The following is a 19,840-nucleotide window of genomic DNA, read 5'->3' as shown; positions in this document are numbered from 1 at the left end:
TGTAAGGGCGTGCCTCTTGTTTTCCAGTTAAATGCACATCCATTTAAACAAGCTGTTTACATATGCATTCAATCTCTTCAAGTTACGCTGTTGTCCAAATCTGTCCTTTAAACCATTAACGAGCATTCTGCAATTATGTCTTAAAGACTTTCCTCTTAATTGCACAGGTTTCAGGTATATGCTTAAGCATTTATCATCTCCTTCCATCTTTGTGGGCCAGAATAGTTTGCATTCATTAAAAAAGAGCTCCCTCTACTCTGATGCTGCCCTGTGGTCACTGCCAGTTTTACCCAGGTGGAGGGGTGTCCCGTGTGTGCCGGAGTTTGCGGCTTTCCTCTTTGTTCCCAGCCCAGGCCCAGCGCGGCATCTGTTGGGGTGTAACCCCAGCGTCCTGGCCAAATTTCCCTTTCCAAACTCAGGTAGCGCTACAGCAGCAACATGTTGGGACCGCGATTCTTCGCTGGCCTGTTGTTTGATCACAGATGGGTGACTGGGGAACATGCAGTGAACTAAAACATTAAAGAGACAAAAACACGTCAAGATAATGCTACTCCAAGCACTTCAGGGAATGTGGATGTAATTAATGACTCACTTCAGTCACGCGTTGTTAAAGTCGGGCTAGATGTAGCCAGAATAACGTTTTAGAGGCTACATAATATTCACAACCCTTTATCCCTATTCCAAAACATACACAAGTGTTCGTAGCATTTGGCAAGTTGCACTTTACAATATTTTTAGGTTTAGGGAGCTATGGTTAGGATTGGGGGTGGAGTAAAGTGTTCGATGTGGAGCGGGATTACGGGTGCTAAGAAATTGTATACACCTCTCATGTCTTTTGGAAGAACAGTCATAAACAGTTATTAATGCTGATATAAAACTGTGTGTAAATGCTTAGAAGGTATAATACTGTATTATACGAGCAACATAAAGCCTAATTCAGAAAGTATTACCCTTACTTATTATCTGACAGTACAAGTTTTCTTAATTTTGTTTGACACCTCATTAATGTTTTAATCGACAAATATGGAACATTTTTAAGCAATCCAGCACAGGGTAGTTACATATTTTTTCGGGTGACAAATAATGAGAATGAGGTTACAAATATTAATATGCAATGTCATAGGATTCTCTTCCGCACATGAAGTCAGAATCGCTGATATTTCTGCCTCATTGCGAAATATTCCCCGCAATGTTTGTACTTATTACGTAAGGACTAAAATCTTGGAGGGGTGACGTCAACCGGTAGCCCATTGATCCATTCCTGGTTGAATGATTCAAGATTCCCCGGCTACTTCACGTCTCGGATAGGGTGGGATACAGGAAACTCCTATCCTTTAGGAATTTGGGTCTTTCTTTCCTTATAAGGAGTTTTTGATATCAATCACGGCTGAAAAGGGGGGAAAGGAGGGGCTTGTTCCGAAGCGCAAATGCGCACTCGCCTTTGCGCTGAGCCTCTCGTAAAAAAAACTTTGAAAGGGAAGTCCGCTCAGCACAGTTCGGCGCTGGCTGTCGCGTTTAGCAGAAGCAAGGCGAGTTGTTGAGCTTTCAGGCCATTTATCTCACCATGTCCGCTAGCCATTTCAACAAAGGACCTGCCTATGGCTTCTCCGCGGAGGTTAAAAGCAAGGTGAGTGGGATGAGTATTTTACACAACTGGAACTGTGAGCCGAAAGGGGTTGTCACATGGCGCAACGTGCGCTCGGTTACGGTGGAAAAATAAAAATGTTGGCAGGTGTTGGCGGCTCATTTATGATGATTTTTTGCTCTGACCATTTCAACGCGTCGTTTCATTCAGTGACTTCATTCACTGTGTATATCGTTATCTGTTCTGCAGTTTGTTACCGAGTCGAATGTGCTCGTCTCCAGCCTCAAGTTGTCTGTTTAGATGCCAAGCCCTTTACAGTATTTACAGCGGCCTTGATTGAAGTAACTACAAGTTTAAAACTTTTTTTCTCTCCTAGAATTGCTACCTTCGTGACCAAACACATGCTTGCTGTTGTACTGAAAATCCATCATGTAGAATATGTTTTCCATCAAGTAGTAACGTTTTCGCCAAAACAGTTGGCTACGTGGACTGGATTTTCGTGTACTTTTCAACTCACGCGTTAAAAGCTTTTGCTTTCTGGCGTATTGCAACGTGAAGAATCCGGGGCGTTGTCCTTAAAGCCCATTGCCTGCACCGAAAAAGGTGCGTGCACTCTATAGTTATATTCAATTAAAAGTAGCATGCGAACTTTTTTTATGCAAAAAGTTAAAAAAAAAGTTTATCGCGATGAACAAAAAAAAGGAATGCTGCCCAGTTTCGCTCAGCAAACACTTTTTAAATGATTAATTTCATTCTGGAATGCTGTTGTCCTCCTTCCTCTTTGCTGCTAAAAACATTTGGTTCCTGTGCGATTAACCTCAGTTAAGTCGAGAGACCAAAAGCTACGAAGCTGTGTTGCAGGACTGCAGACTGCAGAGTGATTGCTGTCGTATTGATATTTAATCGCTCCAGAGCGCACAGCTAGATGGACAGGATGATTTATTTTCCTTTCAACTGACTGTGAAAACACCGTGGCCCCACGTATTAATGTTTCTTTTTTTTTCTTTAAAAAAGACACACAATGTTTCTGTTTTTGCTTGGTTTTGTTTGTCTTGTTTTCAATTTTCTTGCTTTTGTTTTCATTACCTTCTCATTTAGTATCGGAACAAGTCTTCTAACCGTAGTTCGGGGAGTCCAAACATTATTGGCACTAACTCCGCACATGTTTTCAACTTCTGGACAGTATTTCTCCTTCCCTTGCTTTGAAAGGCAAGCAGTATTTTAGCGATGTATGTGAATTTGGTCACGTCTGTTCTGGGAACGTTATGACCCCCTTAAGCTACAGTATTTAAGACATCTGGACCAAACTGGTTGCATTGGCTCTCAAGTATGGCCATTCCATTGATGGTACACATCTCTTTTTCAGAAGATTAAGTATTAGCTTTGCAAAATGAGATCTGATATATATATATATTGTGGAATTTATATATTTTATTGATTGCCCAGATATTGTATCTTTTAATCATCCACCATTATTGTGATTAGCCACTACAAATCATATTGATTTCTTGTGTATATATTACCTGGAGTTATCAGGTTTTGAAATGTAAATTAAACATTGCTAAGTGACAGGTTTGGTTTCTTCTCAGATAAGCTGCATTAATAATTTGTCTACTATTGGGGAAAACAATACTCTTAACACACATGTAATTCCTAACAGCGGCTAAGATCTTTGCACAACAGTATGTGTTTGATCAAGGTGCTGCATAGCTGATTTTATTAAATGGATCAGGCTTGCGTACACAGGCCAAAGTGCGCGTGGGACACAGGAGCAGAGTTTTGTAAAGAAAATCCAGCTTCTCGCAGCATTCCCTTATTCAAAACTGGCCACAGATGAACCAATATCTGATTTAGCTGAGGCTGGATTCCTGGAACACATTCCCAGTCCTTCCAAGAGGCAATTCCGCAGAATCAAGGTCAGGTCCAGGTCTGCACAAGTCCTGAATGACGAACCTCTTAAACAGGTCTTGGGGAAAAGTCAACAGCTTTTCTGCAACACAGCGCTAAGAGGCTTGCCCACAGGACATCTGAAAAGTCAGCATTTTACATAAGGAGAATATGAAATTCCTTTGAAAAAGCATGCTGCAACATCCATCCTTAGTTACACACTGACTCATACCATCATTTTTCTATTTCACTTTGCAGTTCCTACTGCTGTGTTGCATGCACTGGGAGAAAATGGAGCTTTAGTGGAACATGGATTGAAATATGGTTTTGGGTTAAAAGCAGAGCAGTGGTGAAGCGTTCAGCTTTGGGCTTGGTTCCGTACTTTCTGACATCTTAAGATCTTCACTGCCGAACTGTTTTGTTTTGACTCCCAAGGTTACGATGCCACAAATGATGACAAATCTCTTTGCTGTCGGAATGGGTTTGTGAGGAAGGAATGTTTCATTTTCTTTTTGGAGTTTTTTTTTTTACGCTGGGCATTTGAAGCTTTTGGGTGTAATTTTTCTAGTGAAGCCATAATGTCAGTGTTTTGTGCAATGTTGTGTGAAAGCTAGATCTGAGGAGGAGGGGAGAATCTGCAGTCTGTTTGAAGAGGGAATAAGGGAAATTACCACAAGTATTCTTCCTAGTTTAAGATCGGTGTAAAATATATCAACTAAAGAGAGAGCTAATGACCTGCATTTACTGATAAACAATTTACTGTAAAAATGGTAAGAAAATAAAATAGTTGTACAAGGCTCAATCTGTCCATGTTCCTGTTCTGCTCTATATAGAACCCTGCACTTGTCCTGCACACACTTAAAGCAAGTTCCCAGTTCTGCACTGAATGTGGTAGGGAATGATAAGATTCAGCCTGTGGTTTGTGGTTGTGGAGGTCTGGGTTCTGCTGAATTTTCAAGTTGCAGCAGCCTTGGGTTTTTGGCGATTGGGAAGAGCAAAGATGCCCTCAGCTAAGATTCAGTACCTGCTAGCTGGTTGACTGTACTACAAGTCTCAGGCCTGACTAGAGAGTCTGACTGCTCCTCTTGCAGCTCAGGGCACTGAGCTGGTCATCAGTGGATCTGGTACACCTCAGTTAAGCTTTCCAACTTGGTGGTCTTCAGGAGGTCGTCAGTGAGGACCGTTTCAAAATACTTGTTTAATGTTTTGATGTGCTTTGTGGATCTTCAGCTGTAGATCTTTGATACATGCACCAATAGTGTTGTTAAGGGAAGAATCAAAACACTTCACGTGGTGCTGCTTGCTTTTCCCTAGTGTTGCATATTGAGAGAAGAGACTTAAACACATCACAGTCTTACTTTGTGCAGAGCCTTCTGTGGGGATCAATGAGACAGCATTAATGTAGTGAGGAGAAAGCCCAAAACATTTTTTCTTGTCTGAAAGTCACCTTACTGACCTGTAGGCAAGCAGACCCCAGCCAGTTCAAACCAGCGGTGACCAGGTCTCTCGCCAACCTGATACAGTTGCACAGGAGTGGATGGAATGTATTTGAATGATCGTTTACTGTATAATGAACATCTCACATGTCAGAGAGAGGTCCCCAGCCTCCTCGGACATTGGCATCACAACCCTTGACCTACTGTTTTAGATACAAAGTACATTTGCTTGGCTTAATGCACACAAAACAATACAGGTTTTGAGATGGCTTAATAATAAGTTGACCTCCTGCAGCACGTGTAGTTTTGGCCACGTGTGTCATAAAGGACGAACGTTACCTTCATGTGTCTTAGAGATGCCATTTAGGAGAGGAGAACTGCGGATGCACCTGAACTGAATGTGAATTGCAGGAGAGGATATAGAACAGGCAGGGATGTCCAGTCTTGGCTCTTTAGGTTGTTTAGCCCTCAGTAGCACCCACGGGGCTGGGAGATTTAAGTATTGCAAAAGTACAAACATTGCTGCTGTTTTCCATCACTAACATAAATCTTTCCCAGTTGGAATGTCCCATATGTAGTTTTCCTGAGTGGACTGAGGCATCGTGAGGGGTATTCTAAATCTTGCAGTCTTGAGGTGGAGCTGTCAGTTGTGAAATGTTCCTACTGCGTTCTGGACGTGCCCTGAGCTCTCCAAGTGCAGACAAGGAGTAATGCACGTTCCTCATCTCCCAGATGACCGTTTGAGAAAATAGTGGTTGTTGGCTCCGATGATGGCCACACGAAGTTCAAAAGAAATCCAAGGAGAACCTTATTTTTATACTCCAGCACAGTTATGAGATTTACATAAATATCATCCAGGCTGAATGGATCCTGGGGGTTGGCACAGTGGTGAGCGTTGCTGCGTTGCAGCATCGGGGCCTTGGGTTCAATTCTGGACCTGGGGTACTGTCTGTGTGGAGTTTGTATGTTCTCCCCGTGTTCATGTGGGTTTCCTCCAGGTGCTCCAGATTCCTCCCACAGTCCAAAGACATACTGGTAGGTGAACTGGCATCTGGGAAAATTGGCCTGGTGGGTTTGTGCATGTCTGTGTTGGCATCAGCCTGCCTTGCGCCCCAGTTTTTCCCGGGATAGGCTCTGGCTTCCCTGCAACCCTGATTTCGACAACTGGCTAGTGAATGGATGGATAAATATCTCTCTTGGTCGTTTTCTAACTGTTCCTGCATTGTTGTTTTTTTTGCATCGTTTGCTCCTTGAGGTGGCTTTTGTAAAGCTACAATATCGCTGTTGCAAAAAAACACTAAGACTGTAATTGCAAGGCAGTGTGATCTATTTCAGGTTTCACAAGCTTTGAGGTTTTGCACAGTGCATTGGCAATCTTCAAAAGTAAAGCTAAGTATTATGACTTTAGAAGACTTTCTGTGCAAATTTATTCAAAATAAAGGAACAAGCTTGAAGTATTGAGCACCTGGTGTTGAATTGTAGAGGTTTGGCTGTTAAAACTAAATAGATTTAGCTTCTCTGCATTGAGTCTTAAGATTTTTTGCTAGATAAAGTGCCAGTTTTATGAGAACCCCCTAAACAAAGGCTTAAATGTATGTAGTTTTCCCACAAAGTGCTTTTTAAATCTCATTGCCCTTTGAAAGATTTTTAGAATTCTCATGTCGTGTTTTTTCTGTTCTATAATCTACAATGGAGGCAGGCTTTTAGGATTGTGGTGTTATCTGTTATGCTCCTCTGTTCCTTTTTGTTTCTAATGGCCCCCTCCTGGCTGTTTATTTAAGGGGAGGGTGAGGAGAGGGAATGGCTTGTAAATTGGAATGTCTTCAGCCCTGGCAGACAAAACACAAACATGTGGTTCTGGAATTCCTGGCATTGTTTGATCAGGGGCCTGCCAGTTTCCCACACTGAGTGACTCGGTGGTGTCCTGTGTGAGTTTAGACCCCTGCCAGAATACCCCCAAGAACCTGACGCCACTGTTGAAGAACCAAGCATTCCACAACAGTGCCCTTTTAAAACATTTCAGCAAGCAGATGCATTAACTGCGGTTCTTCTTTTAGTAGCTAAAATGACTTTGAAAAGTAAATGTATCTTGGCCTTTCTTGTGATGGCTTGATCCTGACCTTTATATGGAGTTGTATTATTTTAACTTTAAAGCTGCATGATGATGATAGGGGGTAGAGACTGATGAGGATTGGGACTGGGGCTTAATGGTGATGGGGGGGATACAATAAATAGATTAGATTTAGGTTTGAAAAGTAAAATCTGTTTAAACCTTGTATGGTGATGAACGTTCATTCACTTTTGAAAATACACTTAACTCTGGGAAAAATAACTAGCACTAGGTCATGTTATGTTACAAATGCAAGAAAATGATTGAAAAGTTCAACCTGTCTTAATAGAATGGTTTTTGGCTCTGTTTCCAGTTAATATATTCCAGAACTACATGTATGCTTATCATGTTTGCTATCCGTTTGGCACTTACAGCATCTGTTCTTTTCTCGGTTAGCTATGTTAACTGGTGGGGGGAAAAGACCATGAGTTTATTCTAAATATGTAGTGTGTACTTGCAGCATTTATGGAGAATTAGGAAGGTAGTTTCTTCTAACCAAATTGTATGATAAGGACGTAAGAGAATCTGATGGAATTTGTCAAATACAATGCAAAGCAAGTGGAAAGTTGTGTAGCTTATTTGGAATTGTAGAGAACCTACAGTAAGGTATACAGTAAGTGAGAACCTCAGGCAGAGCTGAGAACAGTAATTTGAGTAAGTTAAGGGGAGAGCACTTCCTTTTTTGAGTTGAGGTAAGTTGAGGTTTAAAGGAACCATCATTTAGAGACTGATGTACAGTGTAGTGTATTCTGTAGTCCATAACTGCATTTCTATTGTACAGCACTGCAAATGAGACCATCTACAGTATAATAGAGGATTTACACTCATTTGTGGAACACGTGCAAAGTGAAACCAACAAAAAATGAGTAAGCAGAAGTAGGGGAATTCTCCGAATGGCTGGGAAAAATCCAGTAAAAGCGTTTTTGGAACTTTAGGGTAATCCCTGGTTAGCTTTTTCTCTGATGTTTACCCTTGTCATTTGCTGCTTGGTTAATGTACATGGAGCTCTTGAGGACTATTCCTGGCAAGCAGTAAACCTGTATTTTCTTTTTCCTGAAAAACTGATTTCAGGTGTTCTGCTCTGTTTGCACACCACTGTTGATCTCTGTGAGTGCAGCTAAAGCTAAAAATCCTCTTCATGAGGAAAGAATTAAACCCACCAACTTCTTCCGAAGTGGCTGTGGCCTTTTTGTGCCACACAGCATTAAAGCATTGATCACTGCACAACGCTGGTGTTTCAGTGCTCACTAAACGTGTAGGTAGGCCGCTATGCAGGAGGGTCTGTCAGGCCTACAAGTGGACGTTAGTCTTTTTTTACAACATAATTCCACATACAAGAGCCTAGACGTGTCTTCTACAAATATGTCAGAAAAGAAACACTTGTATAATTCTGATTCTGTAGTGGACATGTGGATGTCCAAAAAGGTTTCAAGCAACATGAGGCCGTTTAGCTCATATAGCTTTCCTGTAAACATGCGTGATGTTTCATTAAATGTTTATATGTTGAGAAAATGGTTCAAAATCCACTTGCATGCATTTCTATGAATACAAGCTACCTGCAATTTTAGGATCTTTTAAAGTCTGAAGTATCTAAAAATTCTTTTTCATACACTATATCCATTGGTGTTGGTTCTAAAACTTCAACTAATGAAGCTATTAGCCCTATTACATCCATAAAGTAAGACCTTTTGGTTTCTAATTACTTGATTCATTTTTCTAGTCAGTGCATGTTTCCCCTGTGTTGATATCACTGCCAAGGACTGTAGAGAACCTGAACTGTCAGCCTCTTGGAGTTAGCAGAATGTCTAGGACCTTTATTTCCAACCTCATTCTTTTTACACGTTGATTTTAAATGAGTGGTTTCAGAATTGCTGGTCAGCATTCTTTAGTTCAGGCTTAAGACCGCTCTTCTCAGGAGGCATAATCTTTCAGAATGAATGTGGTCACGGTGTGAGGCTGGAGTGCGGGAGGTATCGTAGACGATTTCTCCAGCATGGGCGTTTTATCACCGAGGAGCTGTGTGGACACTCTGAAACTTTCAGCGCAGCATCTTTGCAACTGAGCTGAGGACTGGAACCTCGTCTTGTCAAGTTCTCTCTCTCTCCTCTCGGCAACACCCAGCAGTGTTGGAGCCAGAAAGCATGGAAGCTCAGGATAAAAAAGGCGGTGTCGCGGGCGAAGCACTGCCACACCTGTTATTAATGTTCAGAAGAGGAAGTGATGCAGCAGGCCGCAAACTAACTTCCTGTTGGAGTGGCTTGCTATTGTTATAGGCCGCTTTGTATGGCTGAGTGTTTTCTTAAGAGTGGTACTGCTTCGTGTTGGAGGAATTGAGGAAGAGGAAGGATTTTTTTTTTTACAGCAGATTCCATGTGTGTTCTGTTAGGGCATGTAAAAGAGACTACAATCCAAGCTGACACCTGATACAGCTGACATCACTCAAATTTGATTCCTTCTGAGGAGCGATTGTAAAGTGTGCCATATTTTGACTTTCTGAAAAGTTTAAGGCCTTTACAAAATTGGGTATTTCTTGCTTGGCTCTTTTACTGGAAGTTTTTCTGTGCATCAAGAAAAACGGGTCAGGTTAGTGCTAATTAATTAGAATATGTTCTTCAGATCAACTTGCTGCCATATGTCATGAAAGGGTAAAGGCTCACATTTCTGAGGATTTAGCACTGTGAAAGTAAGGGTGAATGGGGTTGCATCTGCAAACTTACTGGAGCGCAGGGCATATTGAAGCTGCCAGTATTCTTTATATGACTTAACTGAACTGGGGTTTTAACTTGGGTGTGGCTGCCTACAGTTTAGTAATAGTACAAAATGTAGAAGTCATTTTTATTTTATAGGAAATGCATTAGCCATGTTTGTTCTTTGGCTTAGCATCAGTTACTGTCTCCCAGTCTCTTGAAGAAGCAAGATTGCCAGGATTAGGGGGCAGTGGGGTGCAGAGATCACTCCTCTGGAGCTCAGTGCCTTTGCGATACATGTCACCTTGTGCTGAGCTCCTAGGCTCTACCCTCCTACATCCTGTGTGGAGAGGTGAAGAGGATGCACTGATGTCATCGACAGGATGCACTGCGGTGCTGAAGACCGCCTGTTGCAATGTGAGGCTGGAGGGGGATGGTGTGTCCATCTCTGACTGTGAGAGCAAATAAACAGCCAAAACCGGACAGGACCATGAGGTCTGCAGGATTGAGAAATTTGTCAGGCTTCAAGAGTCTTGTACCAAATAGAAATAGATCTTAGTGGAGGAAGATGTTTGGCTGCCATTTTGGGTAGAACACAAGAATATCAACTCGACATGTCTGCTACACTCCTGTTAACCCAACCTGACGTATGCATCAATTTATGATCTTGTCACTTTCAGCAAAGTTCAAATTCTTACTGAACAATTGTTCACTCATCTTTTTCTGCTCTTGGTGAAGAGCTCTGAGAACTTGCCCCTCCCCTTCAGACAGCGCAAATAACGATCCCTGCTGCGTTCATTAGTGCTCCATGAAAGCATCATTTGTGCAGAGCCAATGTAGGGGGCCTGAGTGGCGTCGCGTCCCTGGGGAAAAAAGGTGTGATGTCAGGAATGAGAGCACCTAAGACACTACTTTCAATGGCTCAAACAGCACAGGCGGCGCGCTATCGAATGTGGTGGTTTTCACCGTGCTGATCGCTGGGGGCCAACTTCTCAGAGCTGCTGGAGAGCCCGGCTACATAAATCACTCTCTTTTCTGCAGATTGCCCAGAAGTATGACCCTCAGAAGGAGGAGGAGCTCCGGGTCTGGATCGAGGAAGTGACTGGGAGGTCCATCGGGGAGGATTTCCAGAAGGGTCTGAAGAATGGCATCATTCTCTGCGAGTACGTAGGGCTGCTGGGGTCCAGGCAAATGTGACAGTGGAGTGAGTGCAGGCTGGTACATAAACGCCAATCTGTAGCTGCCAGTTTCACCCAAAACAACTTACACCATGTATACAGCTGGGCATGCTACTGGTGCAGTCTGAGTGATGTATCTTGGAGCATACAGCAGCAGTCAAATGGGGAAAAAAAGTGCTCATTCATGCATCCTATCGCTGAGTTAAAACCTGCCAGAATCCAAAAAGAATCTGCCAGTTCTTCTGCTTGCCAAAAAATCAAGAGAAAATGTAACTTATTCTATAGCACTTCATCTTAGTTTTTGCTTTTTAATCCACTGTAGGCTGATCAACAAACTGCAACCCGGCTCTGTGAGGAAGATAAATCAATCTTCTCTGAACTGGCATCAGGTGAGTTGGGATCTTTGTCTGTAACTCTTATTACCAACCCAGGACATAGTAGTTATGTACTAAGTTCTCATTGGTGGCACTTGTGCAGACTAAGTACATTATTTTGAAAAGAGGGCTTCTTATCGACTGTAATATTTACAGGGTGATCCTTATTAGAACTAACTGGACAGAAACTTGCTGAGAGTGGGATTGTTGGATGTAACAGAAGGATGTCCACATCACAGATTATTTCATTCTCTTTAATGTAGAGGTTCCAGCTGCATTAATAATAGTTGCTGTTTGTTTTAATTAAAAATAAGAAGTTTAATTCACAACCACCTTACTGCTCATAGACAATTCCACACGTCATGCATCCTGCTCAGAGCTCTGTTCTACAGTATGGAGCTTTATAGTGCAGACTTTTAACCTGATGCATCTTCAGTTCTTTTCCCAGTGAAGGAGAATTTCACTTTGTCTACTTCAAGAATTGACTTTCCTCGTATTGGACTTCAGAGCCACATTATACAAAATTTCCTTTTTATCATCAAGCCCAAATGTTTATTTTTATCCAGCTCTCTCTCACCAAAGTAGAATGTCCTTGTTTGCCACAATGAGAGTGCTGGCTTTCTGAGCAGCAGCAGCTGCTTATAAAGGAAATGAGTTTGTAAATTTCGGAAACCAGGCTTGACCTTTGAGGGGAAAAGAAATCTTGCCGAGGTGGAAAGTTGGCATCTTGGAACAGAACGGCTTGAATTCTTGTGCCTTGTTTGTTTCATTTCATTGTTTAATTGTGATGTTTGAGATCAGCACAGCTAATGTCTTTATTCTGTCCTTTAACCAAGTACAATCTTTCATGGCATGTTGTGAACAATGATGACCGGGCTAAGGAGCCTTGAATATCTGTTGAACAATACCATTTGGCTACGGCAATTGTGATTGTGCCTATTTTCATACAGATGAGTAATAGTTTCCTGTCATATAGGCTTGATCCCTACTTAAAGGTTAGACTTCATAGCATGTGGTGATTGAATTTGCAGATTTAAAATAGACTATCCAAATACTTTCTGCAATGTTATAATTTTCTATGATTCAACCAAAAAGGTTTCTGTAATTGTACGCTACCTATCCCTTGCAGTGTTTTGGTGTTCCTGGTTATAAACAGGCATCCTTAACTCTTTTATGTTGTAGAGAGAAGGGTCACATCATTAGCCATTGTTAAACTATTTTTAATGCAGGGGTGATCTGCTGTCAGGTGTCTTACTCTCTTTTTAACCTCTAGTGCCAGGGCAGTTTTTAGTTCCCTAGGAATTTTGTCTTGCGGCGATTCAAGAGCCTGAAATTTTAAGTTTCTTTCGGTCCTGCTGCATAATTAGTGGGATGCCAAGCCAACCTGCTTTTCAGGCTCCACACAAAGGCTAGGATGGGTGGCGTGAAAAGCTGTAAACAGAATCAGGGCTGAGGGTTAAGGATCTGTTTCAGATGAGTGTTTGCTGTGGCTTCCCATCTGGTGTTGGTAGCCTTAGAACTTGTCTTTACTAGATCAATAAGCTTTCAGCTGCCATCTATCATCTTGTTGAAAAGGCTTATGTTTTTGAGATGCAGCTGTTTTTACTTTTTTGCACTGGGGTTGATGTGCAGTGACGACAAGACCTCTGCTTTTTGTCACAAGCAGTTTCCATTTATAGAGCATGGTCTGTCCTTCATTCAGGGCCAGCATGGCTTCGATGCACAAGTGATTATCTTTTTTTCCCATGAATGGCAGAATTGTTTCAGATTTCCCTTCTTTTTGTCCCATTGCAAAATCCGGGTGCTGCTTCAGAAGAATTATTCATGCTCTGCTTTTCCGATGGCCCGTTTCAGCTGGAGAACCTGTCCAACTTCATCAAGGCCATCACAGTGTACGGACTGAAGCCTCACGATATCTTCGAAGCCAATGATCTGTTTGAGAACGGCAACATGACCCAGGTCCAGACCACTCTTCTGGCGCTCGCTGGCATGGTGAGGATGACGTTAGGCTTGGTGTCGTGGTCCCCGTGTTGCACACGCTTATTGTCGTGGATAATTATCCATGTGCTTCCAGAGGTGGTTTTGGCAACCTTTGGTACTTACTCGATTCCTCAAATCATTGGCATTTCAACGTTGTGCTTAAGTGCCAGTGAATAATCATGCTAGAGCCCAGATAACAGGCACACCACAGCCCTTTGCCTTGACTCTGGAATTTCTAGACGCACTGAATGGCCGCCTCCAGTCTATTAACCTTCCTTCCAACGACCTCCTGTGCAGGCGAAGACGAAGGGCTTGCAGTCTTGTGTGGACATCGGGGTGAAGTACGCGGACAAGCAGGAGCGGGCCTTTGACGAGGAGAAGATGAAGGCTGGACAGTGCGTCATTGGGCTGCAGGTACGGGCCGGGAGATGGTGGGTATGTCCTACTGACCATTGAAAGTGGTTGACGGTGTTCAGCTCTAGAGAGCTCAGATGGAATGGGATCACGCAGGAGTCCAGGAGAGATGAGTTATGTTCCCTTTTCTCTCTCCTCTTCTAGATGGGCACCAATAAGTGTGCCAGCCAGGCGGGCATGAATGCCTACGGAACCAGGAGGCACCTGTATGACCCCAAGGCTCACATCCCACCCCCCATGGACCACTCCACTATCAGCCTGCAGATGGGCACAAACAAGGGGGCCAGCCAGGTGAGTGCTGTCCTGCCCCATTGCATCAGCTTCACCTCCCTGTGCTCAAATCTGCACATACAGGCACTGCTCTCAGCCTCTTGGCCCTGCTGTGCACAACTCTTAACCTTCATCACATTTCCCAAGAAATAGTTCTTAATTTCTGGAACTAGCAAACGGATTCATTCTCATCGACTTGTCTTGTCCACTGCCTCCACAGGCCGACTTTCTCTTCAACGTCTCAGTTAATTTCGGACCTTAGTTGTGGATCGAGTGCTGTTCCAACATCTGGGATATGAAAGGCTTTGTGTGTGAAAAATAAAATTAAATATTTAAACTTTTTTTCTTTTCCATTCAACCCTTGTTTAAAAAATTCATTGCACGATCTTAGCCGACAATGGCACGAGAACATGCATCACAGGGGATCTGTGCAAAGTGAAAATGGTTCTGAATATACTAAAAGGAAGTCTTCTTTTGATCTGCGACCTGTTTCCCTTTAAATGTACCTACTAAATTCGCATACAGTCATACCCTAGTATCCGAACCCAATTCATTACTGAAAATCTGAAGATCATAAATCGAAAATATAAATTCCATTATTCCTTATGGGAAAAATTCCACCCCGTTCTGAACCGAAGACAAGTTCACTCAAAAACCACTCTAAACATGATACCATACAGAACATTATAGTAAGCTTAGTCAACAACGCAGTTCTACTCACATAAGCCAACTAGAGCTGTAAAATAATTAATGAAATATTTACGTTTTTCATTTTTTCATAATAGATCGCTATCCAAGGGATCAGCTAGAATGATGTGCATACTGTTGTTGACCATTACCCTAAAGAATCTTTTTCACTTCCATAAGACCCCATAATGAACAGCAACTACAAAACAAACACAAAAAACACTTTGAAAATGAGAGCACAAGTTTTCCCTGCGTTCGTGAACAAAGCACTGCTGCCTCACGGCATCCTTAACTACAATGCCTGTCGCGCACAGATGTACGCAGATGGAACTAACAGTTGTGAACAGTCAGTTGTTGAAACGCTTGAAGCCCAGCTAGGATCTGAGTCGGTGTTAGTGGGTTTTGCAGCTGGGGTCTTCATGATTATACTGTAGCTCAGTGGCCAGCAGGGGCTTGTGCTGCTACGAGGAAGGTTATGGAAATCTGAATGACTGGGACAGGGAACTGCTCCTCCAGTACGAGGTCTAAGAGGGTCCTTTAAATTAGCACCTGCTTAAGAACTGGAAGACATTTGAATTGAACTCTAGTTACCCTTAACTAAAGTAACTCATTCAGGTCTGAGATGGAACAAATCCGTAAACGAATGTGACACCCCAGGACTGGAGTTGCCTGACCCAGCACTGGGGTTTATTCAAGGGGGGATGTTTTTTCCCCAATCAAAGAGGGGCTGGAGATCTTGCCACCTTTTCTTAATGATTAAGTGAAAGGTAGTAAAACTAGACCCAGGATCTTTTTTTTTTGTCATTTTCCCAACAGGCTGGTATGACAGCCCCTGGCACCCGGCGCGCCATCTACGACCAGAAGCTGGGGACGGACAAGTGTGACAACAGCACCATGTCTCTGCAGATGGGCTACAACCAGGGCGCCAGCCAGAGTGGGCAGAACTTCGGGCTGGGCCGGCAGATCTACGATGCCAAGTACTGCCCCAAGAGCGAGGGGGGAGAGAACGGGGCAGAGAGTGGGTTTGGCCAGGAGTACCAGGATGAGGGCTACCAAGAAGACAGGCAGGACTACTAGAAGCCGAGGAGAGCAGGAGTATGGGCAGGGAGGGAGTGATGTGCCGGAATATGTCAGGAGAGCTTTTTATTTTTTATTTTTTAATTCCCCTATCTGGATAGTGTGCTTCAAAACAAAGCCTTGATGAAGTGGATTTTTTGTTTGTTTCTGATTAGAAAAGAATGTCATAGGACTGCCCCCCGCCCCAGGAATCTCAGCTGAAGTCCTTACTCAGAAGGCTATCAGCAGTGCCTTCTACAATTGCTGCTCCCTGCCAGATGAACTGTGGTTCCCATTATTGCTTTGGCTGCAGGTTGACTTCTCCTTCTGCATGCAAAAAAACCTTAAGAAATGTTGAATTGGTAGATCAAGTGATGTCGGCTACAGCATAAATCCATTTGGACAATTTGTCGGCAACACAAACCTTCTCCCACAGTTGACGTTGTATTGCTGTTATCCGTAAACTTGGAAGATGTGGAGTTGTTTTTCTGTCCTATTCCCATGACCCTCAGCTTTCCTATAATTCCCTAAGGATTGCAACCTTAACCCTGACGCCCACCCCTCTTTCCCGGTCACCCACTCGCCAAGCAACATGAAACAACTGGACCCAGAGAGGACAGTCAGCGCGTTAATTCATTCCAGATGTTTATCAGGATAACGGGGGACCCAAAGAAGAATATTCTTTTCCAGAAATTAACCCCCCCCCCCCCCCCACTCGATTTACAATTATATTCTTATCTGTCCTGAATTTGTCCTTTTTTTTTTAATTAGGCTCATCATTTTGTTTCCTCCTGAAATGATGTTTACAGTCTTACTGTAGAGGTTTTTAGAACTAATGGAACTCTTACCCCTGTATTTACTCTTTACCTCTTCTCAGACCACTGCTGCAGCTTCTGTTACAATGGAAGTTACCTTGATTTGATTTTTAATTTTTCTTCAATATTTTGTGTTATTTGCTGCTGTTTTTACAAGGGATATCTTATTTTATTTTTTTATCCTGAGCTCAATTTTAAATGACTCCCCAAGATTGGCTTTTTAAGCTTGTTTTAGGTCTGTAGAATCCCTACTAGACTCCTAGGGGGTGAGGCCTATTTTTCCTTCCAATTCCAGTCCTTCTCTCATTCCTGACTTGAAATGAAAGCATTCCTTTCCGCTGTGGTTCAGTCACTGCATCAAGAGTGTAAATGATTCTTGAAAAAGCTTAATTTGTGGTGGAAATAATCTTAGATCGTTGTGGATTTTCCTAAAGCAGTCCAGTTTTTAACATTGAAGGAAACATGAGAGAGAATGCATTCTGTTGGGGATTAAGAGATTGGCCTGTTAGGAGTCTGATTTATTGGTTTGAAGGTGAGGAGCTGTTAGTAATGAAGGTTATATTAACATTCCTGTGAATAACATTATGGCTGTAGTTGGAATTAAATCAGCTGTCTTACTTTGTTCTGTTTGACTTTGATCACAAAATAAATTTTTGGACCTTAACCAGGAGCCAGTTTGATTATAATTAGGGAAGTGTGCTGACCAGTCTGGGCGTGGAACCGGCGGAGTTTTGCAGTCTAAAGGAAGCGAAGTTAGATTTTTCTGCCCGAGTTCAGCTATTCTCAAACTGGCTGTTCTGTATTAAAAATAAAAACCCAGATTAAGTGTCCAGATTTGATACATTTCCCCTGTCTTCTCAGCAGTGTTACTTACCCTTCTCGAGCAGGGTTTACCAAATTTTTTTAGCTTTTTTTTTTTAAAGCTTAGCCGGTATCGCTGCCTGGGCTTTTGGGCTCTGCGTGCTTTCTAGTCTCGCCAATCCAAGGAAAACATTCCAAGGTACAACTCTGAACATTCCAAATTCTGAACTGGAATCGGCTGGATTATTTTCTTACGCCTGTCTGCCTCCCATGTTGTTTAAGGGCTAAAACTCAAAACAGATGGAAGATGGGGTAAGCAGACACGAGCATAATGTGAACACTTTTTTGATCCTTTTTAAACTTTTTTTTTTTTCCCTGAAGCTTGTGGTTTGTCTTCTTTTGCTGCTGGTCACTGCCAGCATCCGATGGGGAAGAGGAGACGTTACCAGATGTCCTTCTCTTGCGTTTCTTTTGACCTTGTGCTTCCGGTGAAGTTTTGGTTTTTAAATGTTTGCAGTAGGGACCCACTTGGACAAGGGAGTGGGGAGTGCAGGAAGCCAATTGTAATAAAGATTTTGTATATATGAGCCCTTGCTGTGTCCGAGTCAGTTTTTTAACCGTTATACCTTTTTTCTTGGGGTGGGGCAACTGGTATTTTTGCGATTTCTTTTTTAAAAAACTAGTCATTTAGCTGAGGAGGGTCGACAAGGTTGATGAGCCGAGAGGATTCGGTTTGAAACATTTTCTGGCGCTTGAGAAACGACTTTAAATCTCTGCCAGTTTATTAATATGACCTCACGGGTGTCCTTACGCCGGGTTGACGAGTTGATTCGCAGTCCTCCGTGCAACTCGATCGGTTAATGCTGCCACCGTGTGGGAGACAGACGGATTTGTTCAAATGGGCTGGGTAGCTGCAGGATTTTGTTTGACATCAAAACTTCTCATTCTGTAAGACCTTTGGAAAAGGGATATGTAACGTGAAGGCCATACACTGCATGAAAGTAACTGAACATCTAGGGTGCATTGCCAAGGTATTCTAATTGTTAGAACACGAATATTGAAGCCTTACAATGCGTACTCTACATCGCAGAATAAAATGGTCTGTAATCGTCACTACCCTGTCGTGATCAGGAGGTTAAAGGCGGTGCATTCTGATCGCAACGTCCTTGTATTCGCATAAACGTTAACCTTCGCCAGTGCATTTCGCGTCTTCCAGTTCCACTGTAGGGATGGGATAAACCGCAGGAAACGCCTGGAGGCTGAGGTTTCCTCGGGTTCTGCGCTTCCTGCTTCCTCCCAACTTCAAATAAGACTCCTTTGGCAGTGGCTGTTAATTCTAAAATCTGTTCGGTTAAAAAAATACGAATGAGATGCGGAGTTCGGCACGTATAGGAAATTCAGTCCTTGAGGGCCAGAAACATTCTGGATGTTTTTCCATCTGAGCCCTTAATTTCCTAATTGGATTCATCACTGTTCTCCTCCCCACTGATTTTGTAACGCTATATTTATCACCATTAACAGAAAACAACATTAAATAACCTCGAATGAATACATACATCACAAGAACAGTGGTACTCGGTTTACAGAAATAACTTAGCATAACGTGAAATGTTACTGCTTCGTTTAGCTTTCTTATTTTTAATGTTTTAGTTTTAACATGCAAAACCATTTTATTTTAATCGATTACTATTTGGAGAAGACTCCGACCATTTCATTTTATCGATACGGCATCTCCCCATAATTCGTAGTAGATTTATTATAATTATAAACTTTTTGTCCATAGCCGGGCGTGTTAAACAACGTAAGGTGTCAAATCCACTAAGAGAAATCTTAATATGTAAAGATGTGAGTACGGAATATTCCAAGTCGCTCCAAAACATTTTGGTTTGAATACATTGATAGAACACATGAAGTATAGTTTCTTTATTCATGTTACAAAATACACCGTGATCATCTAATTCGAGATTGATTCTGGATCATGTTTAACAGGATACACTTTATGAAAAATTTAATTTTTAATATGAACGGGTGTCTTACCTAAAACATATCTAGTGGAAAATAGTCTGGAGTTTTCTCAGCAAATACACACCACTATTTTACAACTGTATTTGGAAATACCTTTTATATTTAAATGCAATTATTCAAATATAGAAGTTTTTCCAATTTATTTTTATGTCTTAGAATATGTCCGAATGTTAAATTTTAAATGGAGTTTTAACTTTGTAAGAAATTGGAAATTGATGTGAATTTCCAGAGGCTTTCTGCTATTGAATGTATATATATATAGTAACAGTTTCGGGTTCGGCTGCGTGGCGCTACTATATATATATAATGTGGTGTATGAAAGCATTTGCAGCTGTTTAACAAAAACATACGACAAAGAAAGCTTTTAAATTAAACTAGTAACCCAAAATAAATATATGCCACTCGCTCGCCACTTGAGTTAGTTTGTTAGTTTTAAAGTTTTGATAAGGGAAAAGGCTTGCGCAACTACAGTACATCCAGCTACCTGTCCAGCCTACTGTAGGTCCCGGGCAGGTGATGCAGAGGCGCCGCGCTA

General features: G+C 42.2%; 1 protein-coding gene across 1 annotated transcript; it reads left to right on the top strand.

Annotated features, from left to right (window-relative positions):
* The first annotated feature begins 1,295 nt into the window (after window positions 1-1,295).
* Window positions 1,296-17,867, top strand: cnn2 (calponin 2). Its single transcript, XM_006639810.3, has 7 exons — window positions 1,296-1,627; window positions 10,747-10,868; window positions 11,206-11,272; window positions 13,112-13,249; window positions 13,535-13,651; window positions 13,796-13,942; window positions 15,425-17,867. Exons 1-7 carry the CDS (start codon window positions 1,565-1,567, stop codon window positions 15,683-15,685), a joined length of 915 nt encoding a protein of 304 aa, XP_006639873.1. The 5' UTR covers window positions 1,296-1,564; the 3' UTR covers window positions 15,686-17,867.
* Window positions 17,868-19,840: the final 1,973 nt, after the last annotated feature.

This window comes from Lepisosteus oculatus, chromosome 29 (genome assembly GCF_040954835.1).
Source record: "Lepisosteus oculatus isolate fLepOcu1 chromosome 29, fLepOcu1.hap2, whole genome shotgun sequence".
Taxonomy (NCBI): Eukaryota; Metazoa; Chordata; class Actinopteri; order Semionotiformes; family Lepisosteidae; genus Lepisosteus; species Lepisosteus oculatus.
The sequence above is the reverse complement of the archived record's forward strand: the minus strand, read 5'-3'. Positions and strand labels throughout refer to the sequence as shown.

Bases quoted from the DNA above. Each gene is read 5' to 3' on its own strand.
- cnn2 (XM_006639810.3), top strand. From the start codon at position 1,565: ATGTCCGCTAGCCATTTCAACAAAGGACCTGCCTATGGCTTCTCCGCG. The intron at 11,273-13,111 runs GTGAGTTGGGAT...GGCCCGTTTCAG, and splicing joins CTTCTCTGAACTGGCATCAG to CTGGAGAACCTGTCCAACTT. The intron at 13,652-13,795 runs GTACGGGCCGGG...CTCCTCTTCTAG, and splicing joins AGTGCGTCATTGGGCTGCAG to ATGGGCACCAATAAGTGTGC.